The 23,273-nt window shown below is 42.6% G+C and overlaps 1 protein-coding gene across 3 annotated transcripts in view; it reads right to left on the bottom strand.

The window, feature by feature from the left end:
- Positions 1-1,869: 1,869 nt before the first annotated feature.
- The window catches only part of PATJ (PATJ crumbs cell polarity complex component), a 308,551-nt gene continuing 287,147 nt past the window's right edge, over positions 1,870-23,273 (bottom strand). For 2 of the 3 annotated variants that reach the window (XM_070405247.1, XM_070405248.1), the window contains 3 exons: positions 12,718-12,824; positions 9,037-9,160; positions 1,870-4,494 (listed from right to left, as the gene is read on the bottom strand). In XM_070405247.1, coding sequence (XP_070261348.1) covers positions 4,348-4,494; positions 9,037-9,160; positions 12,718-12,824 — 378 coding nt within the window. In that variant the 3' untranslated portion in view covers positions 1,870-4,347. The remainder of the gene's footprint in view (positions 4,495-9,036; positions 9,161-12,717; positions 12,825-23,273) is intronic. The other variant, XM_070405249.1, reaches the window with a different exon arrangement.

Raw genomic sequence — 23,273 nt, 5'->3', positions numbered from 1 at the left:
AGACAGAATCTTTGATCAGCTGCTTTCTGCACGCCCCCTACTAGGGATCAAGCCCACAACCCTGGCATGTGCCCTGACTGGGAATCAAATGGTGACCTCCTGATTCATAGGTCTATGCTCAACCACTGAGCCATGCTGGCAGGGCAAAAACAGATAAATCTTATCCTTCAGGGGTGGGGACCATTGAAGCCTGTTTTCTAACAGTTATTTTGAGGTTCCAGAAAATAAAACGTGGCTTTGGAGTTGAATGGCTGGCACTCTTTATTCCATCATCATTTCTTTTGTTCTCCCAGGAGAGGAAAGCTGGGCACATGCCCAGTCAAGACGTTAGGCAGGAGGAGCTGTTGGCACTGCACCTGCCATGAACTGTGGCTCCCTTGAGAAGAAGATGCTTAAACCATGACGGCATCCAGGTGTCCTGCCTTGGGAATTCTTCCCAGACTGTAGAGAGGTATGGCAAGTTGATAGACCAAGTCTTCTTCCCCAACATCCAAAAGATATGTCTATTTTTCATTGTTTTCTAACCTTGTGTTATAGAGCTGTATCAGGGAGAACAGAAATAAGCTTTTAAAAATCCAGGCTAATTTAGAAGTCATGCATGGGTACTCTACAATAGTTTGCTAAATCGATGAATTCCCACAGGTTTATTAAAGACTCTTCTACTTGCAAATTAGCTGGGTGACCAGGCAAACCAGGCACTCCCTCTGGCATATGTCTCCCACCTGTGAAATGGGAGTGGTGGCGTGGAGGGCAGGACAGACTCCAACGAGAGGCGGCCACCATTTCTAAAGTCTGGTTCTAGAGAGAGGAGTGGAGAAGTTTTGCTCCCGTGTGTCTTTGCCCGGCATGGACCCTGCTGCTGGACAGCAGCATCTCAGGGACCCAGACCACAGTGGCTTACTTGTTTCTTAAAGTGACTGGACATGGAAGAAATGCTCAGAACGGGTGGAGGTGAAAGTCTTACACAGTCACACACACATTTTCGTTTTTACCTTGGTATTGTGCAGACAGTGAACTGTTTCCCTTTTCATTTTAAATATAGAGAACCTGAAGATTGAATCAAGTTGTCAAAAACTTGCCCTGGCCGGTTGCTCAGTTGGTTAGAGCGTCATCCTGAAGGTGGGAGGCAGGTGTATCCAGTTGGTGTTACTCCCTATCCCAGTGGCATGGCTGATGGAAGCACTGGTTTCGGCTCAGTTGTAGCTTTTGACAGCACAGCCTCTAGTTCGTCAAGCCCACACCGTTGTAATCAATGACACACTTTGCTCTCTGATTTGGGGTAACAGTTCAGAGGTAAGCCACCTTCAAGAATATATTTTTAAAGGTCGTTTCTAATTGAAACCACAAATCGCCAGCATAAGCGCCTAATTTCAGGCCACCTGCATAAATAGGAGAAGAGGTTTATAGCTAATGTTTATTTATGTAGTACTTACCAGGAGCCAGGCACTATACTAAGAGTTCTACTTGGATTTTGGTCATTACAGTGCTTAGAAACTCCCCTTCCCCCAATCCTTTCTGAGTGAAGAAACTAAAGCAAGGGGTGCTTACGTAACTTGGACAAGGCCACATGCCCAGTAAGTTAGGATTCAAACTTAGTGTGATGCCAAGACTCACCCTCTGGATCGCCAGACTGGCTCCTTTGTAAAGCGTCTGTCCGAATGCCCAACAACATACCTGACATTTAATACATGTGACAGCTATGAATGGGTCTCAGATTTAATAGGACACTGGAAAACCATGTGAAAAGTTGGATTCCCCCCCCCCCCCCCCCCCTTTTCTATTAGGGGATAAAATGGCTGAAGCAAAAAAACCCAAAATCAGATACAGAAATTAAACTTTTTTTTCATATAATAAGACTCCATTTGCTCCTTAAGCAACTACATTTATTTAAAATCTTAACATCATGTACATACAAACATTCAGCAGTTTTGCTTTTCCTGGTTTACTTCCCTCCCACGCTAACTCCAATTAGTGATATGACTACAATACAAAAATGGCCCAAATGATGAAGCCAAAAAGATATATGTGGATGAGAGAACTCCTTTCACAAATTCCCATCTTCTCATCATACCTCTTTGCTTGTCAGTATGTTCTAATGCAAAAAGAGTGTTTTTGGCAAGGCAATTACTGATTAGGCATGCAAGCAGAGACAGGACCCGTTATGAGAAGCACTAGTTCTGTCAGTTTCCTGCAGCAAGGAATATCAAGCATCACAATTCCTTTATCAACAGATTTTGAGTAACATGACCTAAAGGGTAATGCGTAAAGACACACAACAACGATGTATTACTTCAAAATGTGTATTTAATGGCCATTCCATCAAAATCAAGCAGAATCACATTTCAAAAGTATATATATATGTATATATTGTTTTAAGGTGCATTTTCAAGTTTTATTGGGCGTCATTTCTTCTTGGATGCCTGAGCTGTTCTTGCAGATACAATTAACGTGGAATGTCCAGAGGTTGATAGCTTTGCATGCATTGAAAGACAGGATCCTAACAATATTGCATATCTTGGATACATTAGAAATTTCAAAAGCCATGTGCAATTTCAGAAAATTTAATACCAATCATGAAACATATTTTCAACATAAAATTTAGGCACTCTAGACTTTGGAATAGCCACAGAATACTCCACCGAGAGTTAATGCACTTTGTGATTATATTTACTCAAAGATATTCTCAATTAAAAGCTATCTGTATTAAATAACATTTTAAATTAGAAAGGTAACTATTTCATTTTGATAATCACTGTGAACCACTTGCAGCATTGTGTTTTAGTTAAACAATGCCAACTACTTCCATTAGTGATGCCCGTGCTCATCCTCATGGTGTATTTTTTGTTTTTGTGTTTTTTTAACAGAAGAACCTAAAACAGTCACTGATAAGCATCTCCCCATTTTTTTCCTAATGCCTGAATAAGAATGTCCCTAATCACTCTTAAAGGTATGCTTGCATTTCCTGCTGTAGTTACTTTCTTAAAATGCAAAACTACAGCAAATGGAGGCTCCCTAGAGAACAGGAGGCATTAGCCAAGGAGCCATCACTGATTCCTAGGCTCAGTTTATTTGCTCCGTCACTTTGTGGCTATGTACATTGCGTTCCTACAATCTGTGCTGCTAGACCAGGGGTGGGCAAACTTTTTGACTCGAGGGCCACAATGGGTTCTTAAACTGGACCGGAGGGCCGGAACAAAAGCATGGATGGAGTGTTTGTGTGAACTAATATAAATTCAAAGTAAACATCATTACATAAAAGGGTACGGTCTTTTTTTTTTTTTTTTTTTTTTTTTTTTTTTTTAGTTTTATTCATTTCAAACGGGCCGGATCCAGCCCGTGGGCCATAGTTTGCCCACGGCTCTGCTAGACTGACCAGTATGGAGCCAAGGGGAAGGATACTGAGATTTGTCACTCCATGTTCCAGAAGGCCAAGGCCACCTAGATCTCGTCTGACTTGAGGCAAAACTTGCTGATCTCTGCAGTGTGGTTTTGGGGGTTTCCACCCCCATCTGAAGACCAAGGGGTGGGAATGATACTGAGATGCCATTACCTCCAGATGAACTTCCCAGACTTGAACATAATTTAGCATTGTTAGAATTCAGAACGTGGATGCTAATTGTTCCTGTTGAGAATAAGGTGCTTTTGCTAGGTCAGCATTTTTGTAATTAAGAAAATAATTCAAAAGCCTTTCAGAGTTTTCAGATTACAGTCTGCAAACTGACTCATCATAATCACCAATGACTAATGTATAAAGATCCATCCCAAGAAATGAATGTGAGACTTATTTGACTGTAAGTCGTACAGAAGAGAGCACAGTAATTTCCCATAGGAGAAGTTGGTATTTCATCCTGGGGATCACTGGTAAATTAATTACACGGCTAATGTTTTCTGGCAAACTGGAAGAGACAATTAGCATAAGTAAATCAGGAGTGAGATGACAGTTGCTTAACATTTGTTTCTGTTCACCAGATGAGATCTGAGGTCACTGTTAAGCCTCTGTTTGAGTAGGGATGGGGAGAGCAGGGCATACAGAATGAGTGGTTGCTAACTTCAGTTTCAGCAAATATAATCAGAACCAGTTACTACTAGTTGATGAACATCGATGTTAAATGCAAAGCAGATAAGACTCATTCAACTTCACCAAGAGGAGACAGATGCTGGGTAGCACTAGGGAGATGACTGTTGATGTGGGAAATGCACGTGAAGCTCAGCCATCTCTCCTGAGCAGAGAGGATGAGACAGTAAGAATCGGTGAAGGTGGGTTTTAGTTGAGGTTGCTTCTCATCCTCTCATAGCTTCATCTTCCTGTGGGTGCTCTACATCTAGCTTGTGATCAGGACCTGAGGCTCATGACAGCACGGTTAGGATTACAGCCCCTCTCTGGCGTTTTAGAATGGCCACAGCTTGCTCATGAGTGACACCTTCTAGCGTCTCGCCATTAACAGCTAAAATTTGATCACCTCGCTTCAATCGGCCGTCATCTGCAGCTGCTCCCTACAAATAAGAAACATTCCAGTTTAATCCAGGGCGAAGCAATTCAAATCATATTAATAATACGGTGTGCATATTAAAAGAGTAACTTTAAAAATTACCAATTAAAGTCATTTCTAGGTAGTGTTTTTAAATTAAGAAACGTAAGAAAAATGTGGGATATGTTATTCCATTAGTAACCTTAACTATGCATTGTTTAAATAACATTAGTAGAAATGTAACAACATTCATATTTCTTTCAATACAAATAGGACCTTATTTCAATATTAAGTGCTAAATGGAATTTGAATGTCCTTTTCATGAAGATGTAACACACAAATAAAGGCAAAACTGAATCTGGCGTTAGTTTTATTATATGTATAGGGTTCCTACTGCGTTATTAACCTATCAGCATTGTGGTGATCTGTCAAAAATAAGGGTAAAACAAAAATAAGCATAGCCTCTAAATGGGTGAGTTGTATGGTATATGAATTATATCTCAACAAAGCTCTTCTATAAAAACATACACAAAAGTATAGCATGTCTAAAATTTTGCAATATCATAATCAAAAAGCTTCAACTTCATGTATCTTCGATCATCTACATCGGTTTCTAAACGACTGCGTTCTGTATGTACCCAGTCGTGCGTGGTTCCTCAAAATGGCACCAAGCAAGTGGAACTTGGGCTTTTTTCCATTCTAAAGCTGAGGATCCAAAAGTGCCACGAGAGTACCAGAAACATTTTGGGTGGGTAAGGAAGGAGAAGACCTAGGCTTTTCTCACCTAATGGGGTAACTGAAAATCCTATGAGGAGTCAGTGCCATAAGGGTCCTTAAATGATGTTGACCTACTGGGGAAGTTAAGTCAGGCTCACAGGTGCTTAGAACGTGCCTGACTCTTTCAGAAGCTGAGCGAAGAGGCACTAACGTTCCAGAGACCCGTGTCCACTGGAGGTGGAGGTCCTGAGGTGGTGGGTGAATTTTCTAGAATTTTAAAACTGTGAAAAGGGTAGAGCTCCTGAATAAAGCTGTAATAAAGAATACTCAAAACCAGGCTTTTACTGGGGGCGGGTGTGGGGGGAGATTCCAAAATTAAATAACTTGCAACTTCATTAAAATATATTTTTTTTCTTTTTTCAGAAGTGTGTTAACTGTACTAAAGTCAGGATTAAACAAGTAACTCTAATGAATCAAATCGGAATTATTGGCTAACTGGATTTTATTAAATTTTACACTCTGAGATTTAAAGGCTTCAGTAAACCTCAGCTATTTGCGTAATTCGTTTTTTTTAAAAGGCATGTTAAGCTCTTCAAGTTTTCATTTTCGGAAAGGCAAAAAAGGATGACTTTTCAGCTTTCTAGGATTTGTACTATTTCAGATATTGCTATGCTTACGTGATAATTCCTACTGACCTGCATCTCCTCTCCTACACTGTCAATGTGGCATTTGGGGACTAAGCAGAGAAGAAAGAAAGAAATGGCTCACAGACAGACCTCCATCTGGTTCGGAAATGAGGCTTTTACCCACTCGCTGTGTCCCAGCTTGCTCACTTAGTCTTCCCTGCGCTGTAAACAGGCGTCCACTAGCTACCTTTCACCTGTTCTAAGGATTAAACGTATGGCACACAATATTTACTCACTCCCGTGATGATCAAACTCCTCTTATATTTCACAGGCTCTGAAAAACTGCCCCCTAAATTTTCAGGGCTGTTGAAGCTGTTAGGTCCATGGTTTTGTTTTGTTTTGTTTGTTTGTTTTTGTTTTGCTTATGGTAAAATCTGGCTGCTGAAGGGACTAGGACCTAAAGTTGGCTTTGATTCTGAAGTTTCCAACCGAACATCTGAAAGACATGGGAGGTCCGGACACCCTTTTAATCAGATTCACTTGGTCTTGCAAATTGCATATACCCAAGTGCCTGTGATGCTTCATATTTCCAGAGTGGAAAGAGATCTTGATGGGCCAAATTAATTTCTTAGTTGAGTAAGAAATATTAAATGAGGCTTAGGACACCAAAAAAGTCACATAAAAATCCACACCCAAGCCCTGGCCAGGTAGCTCAGTTGGTTAGAGCATCACCCTGACACACCAAGGTTGCGGGTTTGATCCCAGGTCAGCGCACATACAAGAAGCAACCAATGAATGAATAAATAAGTGGGACAACAAATGATATTTTTCTCTCTCTCAATTAAAAAAAAAAAAAAAAAGCCCTGGCCAGTGTGCTAAATGGTTAGAGTGTTGTCCTGTGTATGGAAGGGTCAAGGGCTGGATTCCCTATCAGGCCACATATCCAAGTTTCAGGTTCTATCCCCAGATGGGGTGTGTACAAGAGGCAACTGATCAGTGTTTCTCTCTCTCTCCCTCTTTCTCCCTCCCTCCCTACCCCTTCCTCTCTGTCTCTAGAATCAATGAAAAACACACACAAAAAACCATATCTTCAGGTGAGGATAAAAAAAAAAACTCCACACCCTGTGGACATTTAAGATCCAGAAACCTAAAAAGACAAGCATTTTTGAGAATATATGTTTGGTATTAAAATACACAGAAAGCATATAGGTATAGTTTCTAGGTATTAAAAATTTCTATGGGGAAATGTTTAGCTTCGTGTCAGAATTTGTTTTAGAAAGACTTTACTATTTAAAAGAAAAATTCCTTTGCCAGTTTTTGGTTTATTGATTCTTTTCAGAAAACTTTTAAATTTGGATATATTGGCTCACTTTGACACATAAAAAAAAGAAAGAAAGAAAAAGTCATCAAATGAAATCTTATAGAAAACTCTATGGAACAATCTTAACCATAACAACTTGCATTGGAATATTCTTTTATTGAGGCTGACTCAACGAAGTAGGCCATTAGGAAGGGCTTTAGAACCTTTCCTTTTTTAGTTCAGAGCTTTTGACTTTCAGGCGTGCCTCACTTTCCAAAAAAGGTCCACTCCTTAAAAAATAAGACAGTCCATCCATTATTCCCACTCCTCTGTTCCACTATGATTTGAGGGTTGCTTCTTTTCAAAAACCCACCAGCCGTGCCTGGTCATTTCACTCTCAGCTGTATGTTCTGGTGAGTGACCCGACAAAAGCTGCCTGGCTCCGGCCCCACCAGTCTATGTGCCCGTGTAGACAGGGGCGGCTGGTGCAGTCTGCTGAACTCTGGGCCTCGGGTCAACAGCCCTTAGAAGGTAAGCAGTCCTCTCTCTGGACCGCAGCTGACCTCCCTACAGTTACGAAGTGAGTGGTGATGACAACATTCTGGAGGGGCCTTTTGGAGGCACAGGCACAACTTGCTAAAAGGCGAGGGCTCACCTTGCAGCCTTTCCTCTACCCGTACCTCCATCACGGACTCCCTTAAAGGCAAAGTATAATAATGCCCCAAAGGAATAATCATTGCAACTACCTAAGATGGTATCTGTAGGTGGCTCATCCACCTTGGGAAGGATCAGACCAAGGCAGCCCTGTTATCTAGAATGTTTCTAATTTGCCTTCCCCCTACCCTTTGGCCTGTCACCAAGTCAACAGATGTATGTTTAGGAATAACATGCCTTCTTAATAGGCACCTTAGCAAGATGGGAACAGGTGAGTACATGTGTAGCTGCCTAATGGGTCTCAAAAGCAAGTGCCAAATGACTTACGGATTAGGTCAGGTCATAGGCCCAATTAATAGGGAATAATTTATGCACAGGGAGAAGTGGGCTATAGTGAGTGTATAGTATAGCTTTCTAGAAAGGGAAAGTACCAACTTTTTTTTTTAAGATCTTTATTTCTTTAGGAAAGTAAAGCTAAAGGGGACAATTGGATCAATTAATATGTAAACAAATGACTGTGATAAAATCAATGAGAAAATTGCAATATCAATACTGAATACTTTTCAAAGCTCTTCAAAGTTTATAATAAAATTAAATTCTGACTTTAAAAATCCTAATGAAGTTAAAAAGAACTTATCTAAGAGCCGTCTGAAGCATGCACACCGTGACCTGTGTATTCAGTAGGATGCATTGGAATATCTAATCCCTGAAAAATAGGATCTAACTTCCTGGGCTGGTTCTGCAAGTAAGTACCTGGCAGAGCATTGTAAGAGAGAAACCACCTTACGCTCAAGTGTCCTGAGGTTTTTGGTGACGGGCAGCCATTAATGTTGCACATCCGAGGCTTGTACAAAGCTTTATGCCAGGTGTCCCTCTTGTGTCTGCTACCTTTTCTTTTTTTTTTTTTCTTTTCTGCTACCTTTTCTTAAAGGAGAACACATCTTTGTTCTAGCCCACAGCAATACCAAGATCAGCTTCCAAAAATCATGGTACTGCTCCTGATATTGTGTTGCTGAAAAAAGACGATCATTAAAAACTACCAGCATCTACTTTTGTTATAGAGTCCAAAGAAAATTACATTTCTGAGACTCCACTATTATAAAAGAACTCTTCTTTCACTAGTGTGGTACAGGAATTTCCTATGAGATTAAAATGAAATAAACATACATGTACATATCCAGGTATAGCCCAAAATAAACCAAAGCACTTAAAAAAAATCTCACCTAGGTTTGATTAAAAAAAATAAGTACAGTAAAAAAGGAAAAAATACCTTTGCAAATATAGTCTTGACATAAATTGGCAGGTCTCCATGGGGACTTCCATAACCCCCTACAATACTAAACCCCAATCCTTCAGAGCCTTTCTCCAAAGTAATAATCTTAGGTGGAGGTGTTCTGAAAACACAATGCATGCTGTTTAATTGAAGAATAGATATTGAAAAGGAATTTCATTTTCATGGAAGAACACAGATTTGAGAGAGACTTTCATACTGCGAAACTATTAAGATCAAATTAAAATCTGAGAGAGCAATCTAGAAACATTTAAAAAAATTTCCCATATCATGCTGGACTAATGACCAATGGTCTTGATGTTTTAGGGGCTTCTCTTTCATATAACCCACTGTTTTTTATTTACAAATAAAGTCATGATCCTGAAATGGTCAGAGCATCCTTCTCTATGCTTAGTTTTAAACTCTTAAGTTGACTGTTTAAACCTGATTGGAGCCCTGGCCAGCGTGGCTCAGTTGGTTGGGTGTTGTCCTGTGCACTGAAAGGCTGCAGTTTGCAGTTTGATTCTGGTCAGGACATTTGCCCGGGTTGTGGGCTTGACCCCAGTTAGGGGGCTGTAGGAGGCAGCCAATTGATATTTTGCTCTCACATTGATGTTTCTCTATCTCCCTCTCCGTTCCTCTCTTTATAAAAATCAGTAAAGATATTTTTAAGAAAAGTGAACGGAACTGTCTTTACATCCTTAAAGAATGTGCATGGGCAAAACCTTAGCTTAATGTAGACTGCCAGTCTGCAGGTGGACTTGTGTCCTGAGCAGGTGACGGCGGCCTGATAACTCAGTAAACTCAACTGCTGTTCTTTTCCTGCCTGAACACCCTCACGCACCTGCTCCACCACTTCCATCTAAGGTGGGCAGTCATTCTTCAAAAGCCACCTCCACCGTGGAGCTTCCATGACTCCCTTGGGAGAGTTAGCCACTCCTTCTTGGTGCTCCCTTTGCACTCGGCCCAGATTTCCATGATGGCCCTTGTTATAGTGTATTGTGATTACTTAACCCTCTTTCTCCCCTACCAGACCATGAACTCCTGAAGTCTCAGTCATCTGAGAATTCCTAGCACCACGCACTGTGCCTATCACAAACTCAGGATCATGACTGTGTCAACGAGAACTGAAAACCAGGGAGCGGGGCGGGGGGGGGGGGGGGGGGGGGCGGGTGAGAAACCAAGGTAGAGCAACATGGATAAAGGCAATGTTTTTCCAATGTGTCATTTAGATTTTCAAAGCTTCGTCCAGTGTGGAAGTCATCTCTCTCAGAAACAACATGGCTAAACATTACATTACCTATGTGAGCTCAAGGAGTTCCATCTAAGCTTAACTCATACCAGCCTCTTATTCCCAAATGTGGTTGTCCACAGGGTAAACACCTGAAGGAACTCTGGTATCGCAGACCCTGTCGTCCTATTTGCAGAAGGAGGCTCATATCTGTATCCTGGCAGCATCACTTGTTTTGTGGCAGAGCCAGGTGTTGTAAACTCAGCCATTCACACAGTTAGAAAAATTTGCAAAACTGGGATACAAGCAACCCTTGAATATGCTGTTCTGTCGGACTAGAATATTCTTCCCGCTCCCCCTTCCCAATTTTGCCGGGCTTATTTTAGGCTTGATTTTCAGCTGGTTCACACTGATACCAATTGTTTGTTGAAGTTCTTATTGGTTGTGTATAGCAGGCATCCATAGTAATTGCTGAATGTCTATGCCATATACATTGTTGACTGTTTTGAATGCAATTCCTGCTTTTTCCAATTACTATAAAAAACTTAGCTTTAGCGTTAGTGCCTCCAAGTACACTCCCTAATTGAGTTGTGCTCCTCTTCCATGGGTTTACAGGACCCTGGGCTTACTTATCTCTCCCAATGAATTTAGCTCTCCGATACTTATCAACTCTTTTATAACCACAGATTTATGGTTCTCTGGCAGTTCCTTGAGGACTGGGGCAATGCCTTCACCTATGTTTCTAAGTTTGAATCCTCGGGTCCCAGCACTTGTACAGTGTCGAGCCTTAGCAAGGCACTCAATAAATATCCGATGAAATAATGATGAATAACCCCCTATGGCTGAATGGTAATGACGTCATGAATAAGGCTCTACCTTTCATCACTTGGAGCCTCATAAGTACTCTCATAATGACTCACTGGCTAGACATGAACTTGATTTGTTTCCTCTTTCAAACACAAGCCCCCATTTCCAAGAATATTGAAATGGCAACCTAGATGTCTAAAGCCCTTGTTTTAGAACTAGCCCCTGGGGGCCACCAAATCATTAGAGACCTTCCTAATCCCCTCTATTGCCAGTTAGAGACCTATTTCAGGGGGAGAGGGAGGAATGCGTTCCACTTCTCAACTGGCAACATCGGATGGACTTTGCCTCCATTTATCTCACATTTTCAATTAGTTATAATTTTTCATCTAGAATACTAGTAAAAAAAATCTCTGAATGTTAACAGTGGTTGGATTATAAGTGATTTAAATTCTCTTAAGCTAGTGGTTCTCAACTTGTCAGGAGCTGTGCAGCTGTGGAATCTTAAAAAAAAAAAATTTGTCTGGCTGGTATGGCTCAGTGGTTGAGTGTCAACCTGTGAACCAGGAGGTCATGGTTCAATTCCTGGTCAGGGCACATGCCTGATTTGGGGGCTTGAGCCCAGTAGGGAGAATGCAGGAGGCAGCCAATCAATGAGTCTCATCATTGATGTTTCTCTTTCTCCCTCTCTCTTCCTTTCTGAAATCAACACAAATTTTTTAAAAATGGGTATCAAAAACTGCTAAATGTATACTACTCTTCCTTCAAGGGTCCTGATTTCTTTTTTTTTTTTAAAGAAAGGGCCATTTTTAACTTGAAAATATTACACTTTCATGTATTTGTCATATTCTAAAAGCATGCATTTATTACTCTCATAATGAGAACATAGTAAAATGAACTTAGTGTAATATTCTTTCCTCAAGAAAAACAAATCCAAAAGTGTCATTTAAGTTGATAAAATATCAGGAAAAAGTTGAAATGGCTGTGATCACCAGATCTTTCCAATAAACCATTCAGATCAGTCAACAAACATTTATTGAGCACTTACTGGTGACCAGGCAGTGCTGGTACTCAGAGGACTAACTTTAGGCAGCATTTCTTGAAGTGTGGGTCCTCTGCCTCTGTAGCCCACTGCAGACCACCCCTCAGAATCTCTGAGAATGGGGCCAGCGAAATTAGCATTTTAAAATATGCTCTTTAGATTATTTTTCTGCACACTCTAGTTTGAGAAACACTGCCTTAATGACCACCTTTCATGGTAATGACTTGTTTTAATGAAAGATGCCAGCAAGTGTTACAAGATTTTGCTTAGAAAACTGAAGAAACCCGATTCCTTGCATAAGGAAGCAGGGTGCACCTGGGCTGTGAATCTGTGGTTGCTTAGGGGAGAAGGCGTAGGCACATGTCAAAGTGACCAGACGCAGGAAGCCCTGCACCAACAGTCTGTTAAGAACTTATCCAGTGGAACAAAGCTCTGTGAGAAATAAGGAGACCCTGTGCTCTCCTGGAGACTGTCTACAGATTAGAAAAGTAGTGTGTACTTCCCCCTCCTCTTCTCCCGGAAGTCTGCTCTACATTAAGCTGGAAAAGGTCTCACTGAGCACTGCCCACACACATAATAGGCACTTTGCCTCTAGAACACTTACTCTGTGTCTTCCGGGTGGTGGTCAGCAGTGGGTGAACCAAGGTGGTAGCCAGTAGACAAGTTTTCAAGCTGAGTTGCTATGGCGCTTATATTGGTATCTGCTACAACCTGGGAGAAAAGGTAGAACAAGACAAGCCATTATAAGTCAGGGGAGAATTAGAGAAACCATAGTATATCCAATGGTCAGTTCTCATCCCTCATCTTATTCAACCTCTCTGCAGCATTTGACACAGCGACTGACTCTCAAACTAGTTTCTTCATTTGGCTTCCATGACACTGCACTAGTCAAGTTTCCTTTCGACCTTCTGGCCATTTCGTCCTATCTCCCAAACCTCTAACTCTGAGCGCCACAGGGCCCATCTGTCACTTCATATTTGAATGTGTGGGCAGGAAGTCTGTCTGCTTGGTTTACTACTGTATCTCTGTATTTTACTTGTATTTCCAGTTTGGTCCTGAGAGAGTCAGTGCAGCTTCCACTTACTCCTGTAATCCATTACAACTGTATCTCTATTATGAAAAACTATCGAGTGTATATTAGGTGTTTGATTCATATTTGGTGACTGAAAGAAAGAATGAATATCTCCATGACTTGCCTTTAAAATCTTTTTATTGATTGATTTTAGAGAGAGGAAAAGAGAAGAGAGAAAGAGAAACATTGATTTTTTTTTGTTCCACTTATTTATGCATTCATTGGTTGATTCTTGTATGTGCCCTTACTGGGAAATCAAACCCACAACCTTGGACAATGCTCTACCCAACTGAGCTACTTGGCCAGGGTCTGATTTGCCTTTTAGATGGTCCCAAATGTATAATAGAACAACATTTAAACATTCACCTTGTATTTCTACCCTGCAAAAAACATTCCAAAGCATTCAGAAGAAATATGGTACAGCTCTGACAGCCCATGCTAGGACACAGAAAGGAGTTCTGCTGTTCAGTTTCTCCCACTTCAATGACGCTGTGCCCGAGTTCCAGCTTCCTCATCTGTCAGGTGGGAATCATAAAAGCCAGCGTTGTCTGCTTAGCCTGAAGTTGTCTTCACCTCAGAGTTATCAGAGCTTCTTTCTCAAGAGCTCCTGGGCTACCCCTGCTTCTGATCAACGGTTCTTCCAAGTTATCATTCTCAGTGCACAAGGAAGGACAGTGAAGGGACTAAGCCAGCGATGGCGAACCTTTTGAGCTCGGCGTGTCAGCATTTTGAAAAACCCTAACTTAACTCTGGTGCCGTGTCACAGATAGAAATTTTTTGATATTTGCAACCATAGTAAAACAAAGACTTATATTTTTGATATTTATTTTATATATTTAAATGCCATTTAACAAAGAAAAATCAACCAAAAAAAATGAGTTCGCGTGTCACCTCTAACATGCGTGTCATAGGTTCGCCATCACTGGACTAAGCAGTGCAAAGGAGCTTGATTTGATTGCAGTTTCATAATAAACCAACAGAGGGCGCGGCTGCCTGTACGCTTGGTTGTATCTGTTAATTTTTAGCAGGAAAGCAAGTGACAGGGCAGCCCCGGCCCCAGCCCCGGCTGGATCGGAACATATTTTGGGTGAAGGATCCTACTCTGGGGGAAAACACTGCTAAGCACAAGTTACAGGATCTTCTGGAATACCATCATATAAAGAATGACTAAATGAACTGGGGGAGTATTTAGAATAAGAGACAAAGAGGAAATGACAGATTCTCCCTCCCCACGACAGCCCCTCCACTGACCACCACAGCAAGTGTTTTGAAATTGCCTTTGCACGTGACCTCTGTAATCTTGCCTGCTCTTAGCCTACGCCATCTTCATAAACCCACTCCATTCCAGCTTCCATCCCCATCACCTGGGCCAAATGTCCTTGGCCCGCCTCTCTGGCTTTGCCCACTTTTCTAAGTCTTTGTTCTCTACTCACCCCTTCTGGCTCAGTCCTGGACCCACTTCCCACTTGCACACTCAGGGTCTAGGTGACAGCATACACATTCCTATAGCTTTAAATGTTAACAATGTGCTGACAATTCCCAGCCTAGTTGTTATATCCAATTGTCAACTTAACATCTGCATTTTAATATCTCAAGGGCTTATTAAAATGAACAATTAATAAGCCCTTCAGATATTAAAATGCACACAACCAAATCCAAACTCTTGATCCAACAGCAGAATCCCTTCAATTTATTTTTCCTCTAGTTTTCTACCTTTTAGTAGATGGCACCTCTAGCTGACTAATTAGAAATGCACTAGTTGTAATATTGAAAATACTTGATTGCTGGCTGGTGACTGTCCAAATGGAAAAGAAGCTCGGATGCTAACCATAGAGGTGCTGCTCTCTGAGTACCAGCCTGATAGCTCCCTCTCTCACCAGCCACATGTAATCCTTCACCAAGTCCTCTGCAGTCTATCTCCAAAATACATATCAAATCTGTTTAGTTTTCATCTCTATGGTGACCATCTTAATTCAACTCATCATCAGCTGCCTTTTAACTGGAATCCCCACTCATCCCCTTCAAATCTCTCTACCACACAATAGCCATTTATCTCTTTAAATATAAAGTAGATAATGCCACTCCTCTTCGTAACACCTTTCAGTGGTCTCTCTTAGTACTTGGAATAAAATTTACACTCCCTAATTATACACACAAAGGCCCTCCCCTTGCCTACCTGTCTAATCCCATCTATCTTCTTCCTCTCCACCCTAAATTCCACAGTTCTCTGGAATCCACTGCCCCCTCATCCTCACATTCCTCTCCCGCAGACCAGCCAGCCTGGCGTCAGCTTTGAAGTCACTTCCCTTACACGAACCTTCTCTAGCTACCCATGTTTACATTAATTTCTTCTCTTTTCCTCTCCACAGGACTCTCGAAGTAATCCTTACAAATTGTATATTTGTGTGACTATCATTACCATCCAATCACAGGATTCATGAAGATAAGGGCTGCTTCTCAATGTTCATGTGCCTGGCACATAATTACCTAGTGAGTATTTGTGGAGTGAATGAGTGAATCTAAAACCTTCCTAAGGAGTAGGGATTATGACACTCAATTTTCTGAATTTCCACAATACAGAGTGAGACTGATAGAGGTTACAAGGAGATTGGTTTTAGGTCCTTTTAAGAAGGAAAAAGTAAATAATTAAGGTGTTACACAATGGAATGGCACATAAGCACCCCACAAAGCAAGCACTCAAATAAAGACACAAAACCAATCAGTTTGGGGTGTGGTGAAGGGGACTCCTAAACTTGGTGAGAATCTGGACACGTACTTTCAGCTGACCCAGAAACAGGCCATCTGTTGTGGGGTTGATGAAGATCTCCATGGCAGGCTGTTCGTTTCTTTACTCACTTATTCTATATATAACAGCACCGCTATCAAGCCGAGCACTTACTTTATGCTGAGCATGCTTCTGAGTCCCTACTGGTGGGTGCCATGATTATCCCCATATTACAGACAGAAACACCTGGAGCAGGGAGGTTAAGTAACTTTCCAACATGAGTTAAGGAGTGAAGGCTAAATTCAAATCCATGCCATTTTACTCTAGAATCTAGTGCTTTTAGTCATGTGCAGTGTGAGGCAAATCACCTGGTGTGAGAGGAAAGACTTCACTTACTTTATTTTTAAATTTTATTTCTTCTCTTTTGCTGTTATTATTTATTTATTTTTTTTCTTAAGAGGGCACAGACTTCACAGTGTAGACATGGAACGAGGGGAGGGGAGGGGAAGAGGGGCAGAGAGATAGTCCAACAGCAGGAGCAAACAGAGTAGGCAGTCATCATGGCCCGTGCTTGGCAGCAAGCAGGAAAACATCACCCCATTCCCCTATAGTATACCACATAGAGAGGGCTTGGGTGTGGGAGACAGACACCCCACAGATGTTCTAGAAGAAAGCCTTTTAACTTTTACCGAGAAAGATACTTCAAAAGTTCATGAAATCAGCCATACAAATTATGAAACCAAAGTGATAGTTCATTTGGGTAAAAAATTTTTGCTTATTTTTTAAAATCTAACTAGAAAAATGTGAAAACACTTGTACAACGTCATCTTGCAGAAAAAAAATCACATTCCTCCAAAACATCAAGGCCTCTAGCTCACCCCAGAGCCCTGAAATAAAAAGGGCTTCCCAACCACTTATAATATTAAATCTGAGATCCACCTAGGACCCTAGGAGCTACCCAGGTTCATGCCTATTTTGTAGGAGTGGAACCCAAGGGGCTTAGTGGGCAACGAGAAGGATTTTCATCAACAGCTAGGTCTTTTGTAGGAAGATAAGGAGAGCACAAACCTGTTACCCACAGATGACTTTGTAGCCCCAAGGCATTGTTGGTCTCCCAAGTTGATTTGCCTTCCCAGGGATTAATTCATGAAAGGGGATAATCTCATTTCCAAGTCTTTCTGATTTGCCTTCCCAGGGATTAACTCGTGAAAGGGAATAATCTGATCTCGGAAGGGCGTATATGTTCAGCTGGATACAAGTTCAAGGAGAAGTGGTCTGTGAGTATTGGCTCAGCCCTGCGTCGCCTGAAGTGCTTGCTCTTGCCCCACCAACACCTGGGACTGAACAGCATGGAGGTAAGGCTAGGGGAGATATATTTGTGTTTTGAAGTAGGGAAAGGCAGACAGGCTAATGAAAAACTTATTTTTTTTGGAAAAAAAAAAAAAAAGGATATCTTGAATTCCTGGGTACAAACTTCTGTGGTAGGTTGAGAGGACAGAGATGGGAGCAGAGGAAACCAAGGGAAAACAAATGTGTTCCCTGTCCTCCAAAAACAGGCTTGCGATCGACGCCATCTACTGTGGGGGGCAGATGTGAACACATGCTGTTCAAAGTGGAGAGAGGAGCGGGGAAGACTAGGAATCCCGGGTAAGGCAGGGAGGCTCGGAGGTCCTTAGAGGATGGGTATTAGGTCTGCACAACTTGAATGTGTGGTTTAAGAGCTGTGGTGTCTGGAGGAGACCTTGGACCCAGCAAGGGCCATCTCCAACTCTGTTTTTAAAAAAGATATTTTTATTGATTTCAGAGAGGAAGGGAGAAGGAGAGGGAGAGAAACATCAATGATGAGAGAGAATCAGTGATCAGCTGCCTCCTGTACCCTCCACACGGGGGATCGAGCCTGCAACCCAGGCATGTGTTCTGACCGGGAATCAAACCTTGACCTCCTGGTTCATAGATTGATATTCAACCACTGAGCCATCCTGGCCATGCCAATTTTTTTTTAACTTAAAAAAATAAATGTTTTTATACATTTTAGAGAGAGAAGAAGGGAGAGGGAAAGAGATAAAAACACTGATTGGCTGCCTCCTACATACCCCCTACTGGGGATCAAGCCCGCAACCTGCAACCCGGGCATGTGCCCTGACTGGTAATTCAACTGGAGACCTTTTGGTGCATGGGACGACAACCAATCAACTGAGCCACACTGGCCAGGGCACTAGCTCCAACTCTTAAGATTGGCAGCCTGTGGTCTGGCTTTTTGCAGAGCAGCAACCCATGTTCCTCTCATCCCTCATCCCTGGGGACCTGGAGATGTGGCAGGTATCTGCCTTACTTCCCATTCACCTGCAGAACCATTCACTGGTTCAAAACCTCTGGGTCTTTTAGTTCCTCCTATTGTTGCACATAGCGCTACTACAGACATCTTGAAAGTGGTTCTGTAAGGACGGTCACTAGATATGGAACTGCTGGGTGACATACCCTAAATTGAACAGATCTTCCTAAGTTACCAGTTTAAAGTTTCACCAGGCATTTAACGAAAGTACTTTGTTTTCTTACATCCTCCCCAAACTTGTTATGATCAAAACTTTACTAAGTGTCTACCTGAGGCTGCTGACCTGAAGGAGGAGGAGGCAATCCCTTCACCCGAGGAGAGGGAGGCTGCTGACCTGAAGGAGGAGGAGGAAATACCTTCACTCCAGGAGAGGGAGGCGGCTGACCTGAAGGAGGAGGAGAGGGAGGCGGCTGACCTGAAGGAGGAGGAGAAGGCAATCCCTGTACCTGAGAAGGTGACTGGTGAAAGGAAAGAGAAGGAAGCCACCCCACTAGAGGAGGGGGAGACTTGTACAATGAAAGATGGGGAAGAAGCCTTATCCGCTGAGCCAGAGGAACATACAGAGACCTTTGAATTAGTGGAAGAGGAAGAACCAATAAGCATGTTTCCCCCTCAGACTGTAATTCATCTTTACTTTGCGTTCCCCCCTCCATCTGCACCCACCCCTCACTCTGTGTTCCCCCCTCCAACTGCACCCACCCCTCACTCTGTCTTCCCCCCTCCAACTGCACCCACCCCTCACTCTGTCTTCCCCCCTCCAACTGCACCCACCCCTCACTCTGTGTTTCCCCCTCCAACTGCACCCACCCCTCACTCTGTGTTTCCCCCTCCAAGAGGGTTTTCTTCTTAAATTCTGTCTCCTGCCGGAACCGGTTTGGCTCAGTGGATAGAGCGTCGGCCTGCGGACTGAAGGGTCCCAGGTTCGATTCCGGTCAAGGGCATGTACCTTGGTTGCAGGCACATCCCCAGTGGGGGGTGTGCAGGAGGCAGCTGATCGATGTTTCTCTCTCATCGATGTTTCTAACTCTCTATCTCTCTCCCTTCTTCTCTGTAAAAAATCAATAAAATATATTTAAAAAAAAATTCTGTCTCCTCCTTAAACTGCTTTACTGTGGGGAGGTATTTATTCAGATACTCTCTCTCATGCCTTGGCTCCTTGTGGCATTTGATAATTTAGGTTATAAGCAAAACTAAATCCAGTCAGAATTGTATTTCTATATTAGAACAATGTGTGTTCAATAAAACTTCTAATCTATACTAATAATAGCCTAGGTGGTGTCACGCCCTCATGTCATCACAAGATGGCTGTCACAAGATGGCCACATGCACAGCCGAGGTGAGGCCTGGCTCCACACAGTGAGGCCTGGGGGTCCTGTGGCTCTGTGCAGTGCGGAGGAGGCCAGTCCCAGCGTCTCAACCACCTTGCGCGGAGGAGGCGGGTCCCGGCAGAGGAGGTGGGCTGCAGCACGGGAGGGCAGATGTGGGTGAGCAGGCCAGCAGGGGAGGCAGTTGGGGGCCATCAGGCCAGCAGGGGAGCAGTTAGACATCAGTCAGGCTAGCAGGGGAGTGGTTAGGGGGTGATCAGGCTGGCAGGAAGAAGCGGTTAGGGGCAATCAGGCAGGCAGGAAGGCAAGCGATTAGGAGCCAGCAGTCCCCGATTGTGAGAGGCATGTCCGACTGCCGGTTTAGGCCCGATCCGGACCTAAACCGGCAGTCGGACATCATCCAAGGGGTCCCAGAATGGAAAGGGTGCCAGCCGGACTGAGGGACACCCCCCACCCCCGTGCACGAATTTCACACACTGGGCCTCTAGTTGAGTAATAAAGCACAGGTCTTTATTGCACAAATTCCAGGATGAGTATCTTTTCTTAAAAATAGGTTTGGGGGATTATGTTTTGGAGAATCAAGAAGTCAAAATATTTTCCAGATAACTACAATATTATAATGCACAAGAGTTTGAGATCCTTACTTAGAACTTTCCAGAGCTGCTGATCCTATAAAGGAATACGATTAACCCTTAGATTTGTTAGGACTCAAATCTTGTAGTACAAAATACAAAGTTAGCACTCAGACCCAGCATGGATCCAGAGTGCAGGTATGCTGAAAAAAGATAGGAAGGCTGTCTCATTTCCTGAGAAAGCTGGCATCTTAAGATAGGGGTGCATCACAGAAGAACAATTAAGAAAGGCTTGCCTGGCCCTGGTTGGGTAGCTTAGTTGGTTAGAGCGCTGCCCGATATGCCAAGGTTGTGGGTTTGATCCCTGTGGGCACATACAAGAATCAACCAATGAATGCACAGGTGGAACAACATATCAATGTTTCTCTTTCTCTCTCCCATCCTCTCCTCTGTCTCTAAAAAAAATCAATCAATCAACAATTAAAAAAAAAAAAAGCTTGCCTTATCCCATGTCTGGCATTTGATGTAACTTAATGAAGTAGAAAGCACATCTGCTTGAAGTTTTTATTTAGAAACTAGTCATACCCTAGACAGTTTTCTCAGTGGTTAGAGCAGAGCATTGGCCTGTGGAATGAAGTGTTGCAAGTTTGCTTCCAGTTGAGGTTGCAGGCTCGATCCCTGGGCCTGGTGTGTGCAAGAGGCAACCAGTCGATGTCTCTCTCTCATTGATGTTTCTCTCTCTGTGTCTCTCCCCCTTCCATTCTCTCTCTAAAAAAAAAAAAAAAAAAATCAATGAAGCCTGGCCAGTGTGGCTCAGTGGTTGAGCATCGACCTATGAACAAGGAGGTCACGGTTCGATTCCCAGTCAGGGCACATGCCTGGCTTGCAGGTTCGATCCTCAGTAGGGGATGTGCAGGAGTCAGCCGATTGATGATGTTTCTTTATCACTAATGTTTCTATCTCTCTCTCCCTCTCCCTTCCACTCTCTGAAAAAAGAAAAAATATCCTATATAATAAAAGCTTAATATGCAAATTGTCTCCTCGACCAGTTTGACCGGGAGTTCAACTGGGAGTTCAACTAGGTGGTGGCGGCGGTGGCAGGCGGCCAGGGGAAGGGAGGCCCCAGCTGGCAGCCAGCAGCTGCTAGAGACCCTATCCTTGCACGAATTTAGTGCACTGGGCCTCTAGTATGTATATAAAAAAATCAATGGAAAAAATATCCTTGAATAAGGATTAACAACAAAAAGAACCTAGTCAAAATGATTCCAGTGCCCTAACTGGTTTGGCTCAGTGGATAGAGCGTCAGCCTGCGGACTCAAGGGTCCCAGGTTCGATTCCAGTCAAGGGCATGTACCTTGGTTGCGGGCACATCCCCAGTAGGGAGTGTGCAGGAGGCAGCTGATCGATATTTCTCTCTCATCGATGTTTCTAACTCTCTATCCTTCTCCCTTCCTCTCTGTAAAAAAATCAATAAAATATTTTAAAAAATGATTCCAGTGACATCAGAATATATTGATGTCCATGTGTTTGTTTTAAAAATATATTGGTCTGAAGTGTCAAATGTTTGCAGTCAAATAAGAAGGGGCGAATCACCATCTAGTGGCATACACCTCAACTGCCGCCTGGAAAACCACTCCACTCCCAGGACTTTAACAGGAATTTTAGCAGCCTCTGACTTCAAGCCTGTATTATTATAATGCAAGTAATAAAACACCACTTAATTAATGCTTACCATTTGCAATCCACTGTTCTTATTAAACGTTACAAATCACTTAATCCTCACAGCAACAGTGGAAGAAAGGAGCTATGACTACTACTTACAGAAAACTGAAGAGTTAAGTCATAGGATTCAAAATGCATGACTTTGACTCTATCGCCTGCCTGTCCTACAGAACTTCCACTAGATCTCCATTTCAACTTTCAAGCCTTTAGCTCAGTGGTTCTCAACCTTCCTAATGCCGCGACCCTTTAATACAGTTCCTCATGTTGTGGTGACCCCCAACCCTAAAATTATTTTTGTTGCTACTTCATAACTGTAATTTTGCTACTGCTATGAATCATAATGTAAATATCTGATATGCAGGATGTATTTTCATTGTTACAAATTGAACATAATTAAAGCATAGTGATTAATCACAAAAACAATATGTAATTATATATGTGTTTTCCGATGGCCTTAGGCGACCCCTGTGAAAGGGTCATTCGACCCCCAAAGGGGTTGCAACCCACAGGTTGAGAACCGCTGCTTTAGCTCTTTGTCCTCTTCCTAGAGTTTATCAGTCCCTTCCTGGTACCACTTACTTTTTATCCATCATGCATCCTATGGATCTTTTTTGTTTGTTTCTTTTTATTTATTTATTTTCTTTGTTTTCTTTTTTATTTTGTTTTCCATCCCATGGATCTTACCCCTGGCTACATATTAGAATCACCTGGGAAACTTTAAACTATCCCAATGTCCATGCCACATCCCAGACCAATAAATCACTGAGGTGCTGGAATCTGATTTTATTGTGTAACCAAGGTTAAGAATGACTCACAAACCAGTCCCTTAATGATACTCCCAACCCAATCCATCTTTCTTCTCTACTGGAATTTTTCTGGACCCAATTGGTAACTGTGCTGATTTGTTCTAAGTTCACATCCTCAACTTGATCAGCATGGCTCAGCAACCTGCTCAATGCAACCAACATGTACTAGGCATCTGCTCTGGGGTGGGCCCTGGGCTAAGGCACAGACACTGTCCCCACTTTGGATAAGTTCATGGTCTTTGGGTGAATACTTCCTGTTCTTGATTGAAGAGTTTCTAAACAAAGGATTTCACAGATTTAAAAAGAGGGGATGAGGGTTGTGATGAGATGGGTATTCCAGGCATAGAGAAAAATATGTGCAAACCTTTTACTCATCCCTGCTCCAGTGGGTCTCGGGCTGTTCTCTAAAAGAGCAGCATCAGCAATATCTGGGGCTTGTTATAAATGCAAATTCTTGGATCCTACTCCACTCCTATGGAATCAGAACCGGGGGTGGGAACATCTCAAGGTGATTCTAGACTAGAGTTTGCTGAAGTTTGAGAAGCACTTCTCTCAAATACCAAAATCTTTTCTTTACTCACTCTTAGAAAATGACCACCCTAAAAG

This window comes from Myotis yumanensis, unplaced genomic scaffold (genome assembly GCF_028538775.1).
Source record: "Myotis yumanensis isolate MYYU_CA2020_CCGP unplaced genomic scaffold, mMyoYum1.0.hap1 SCAF_2, whole genome shotgun sequence".
Lineage (NCBI taxonomy): Eukaryota > Metazoa > Chordata > Mammalia > Chiroptera > Vespertilionidae > Myotis > Myotis yumanensis.
This window is presented reverse-complemented; position numbering and strand designations above follow the sequence as displayed.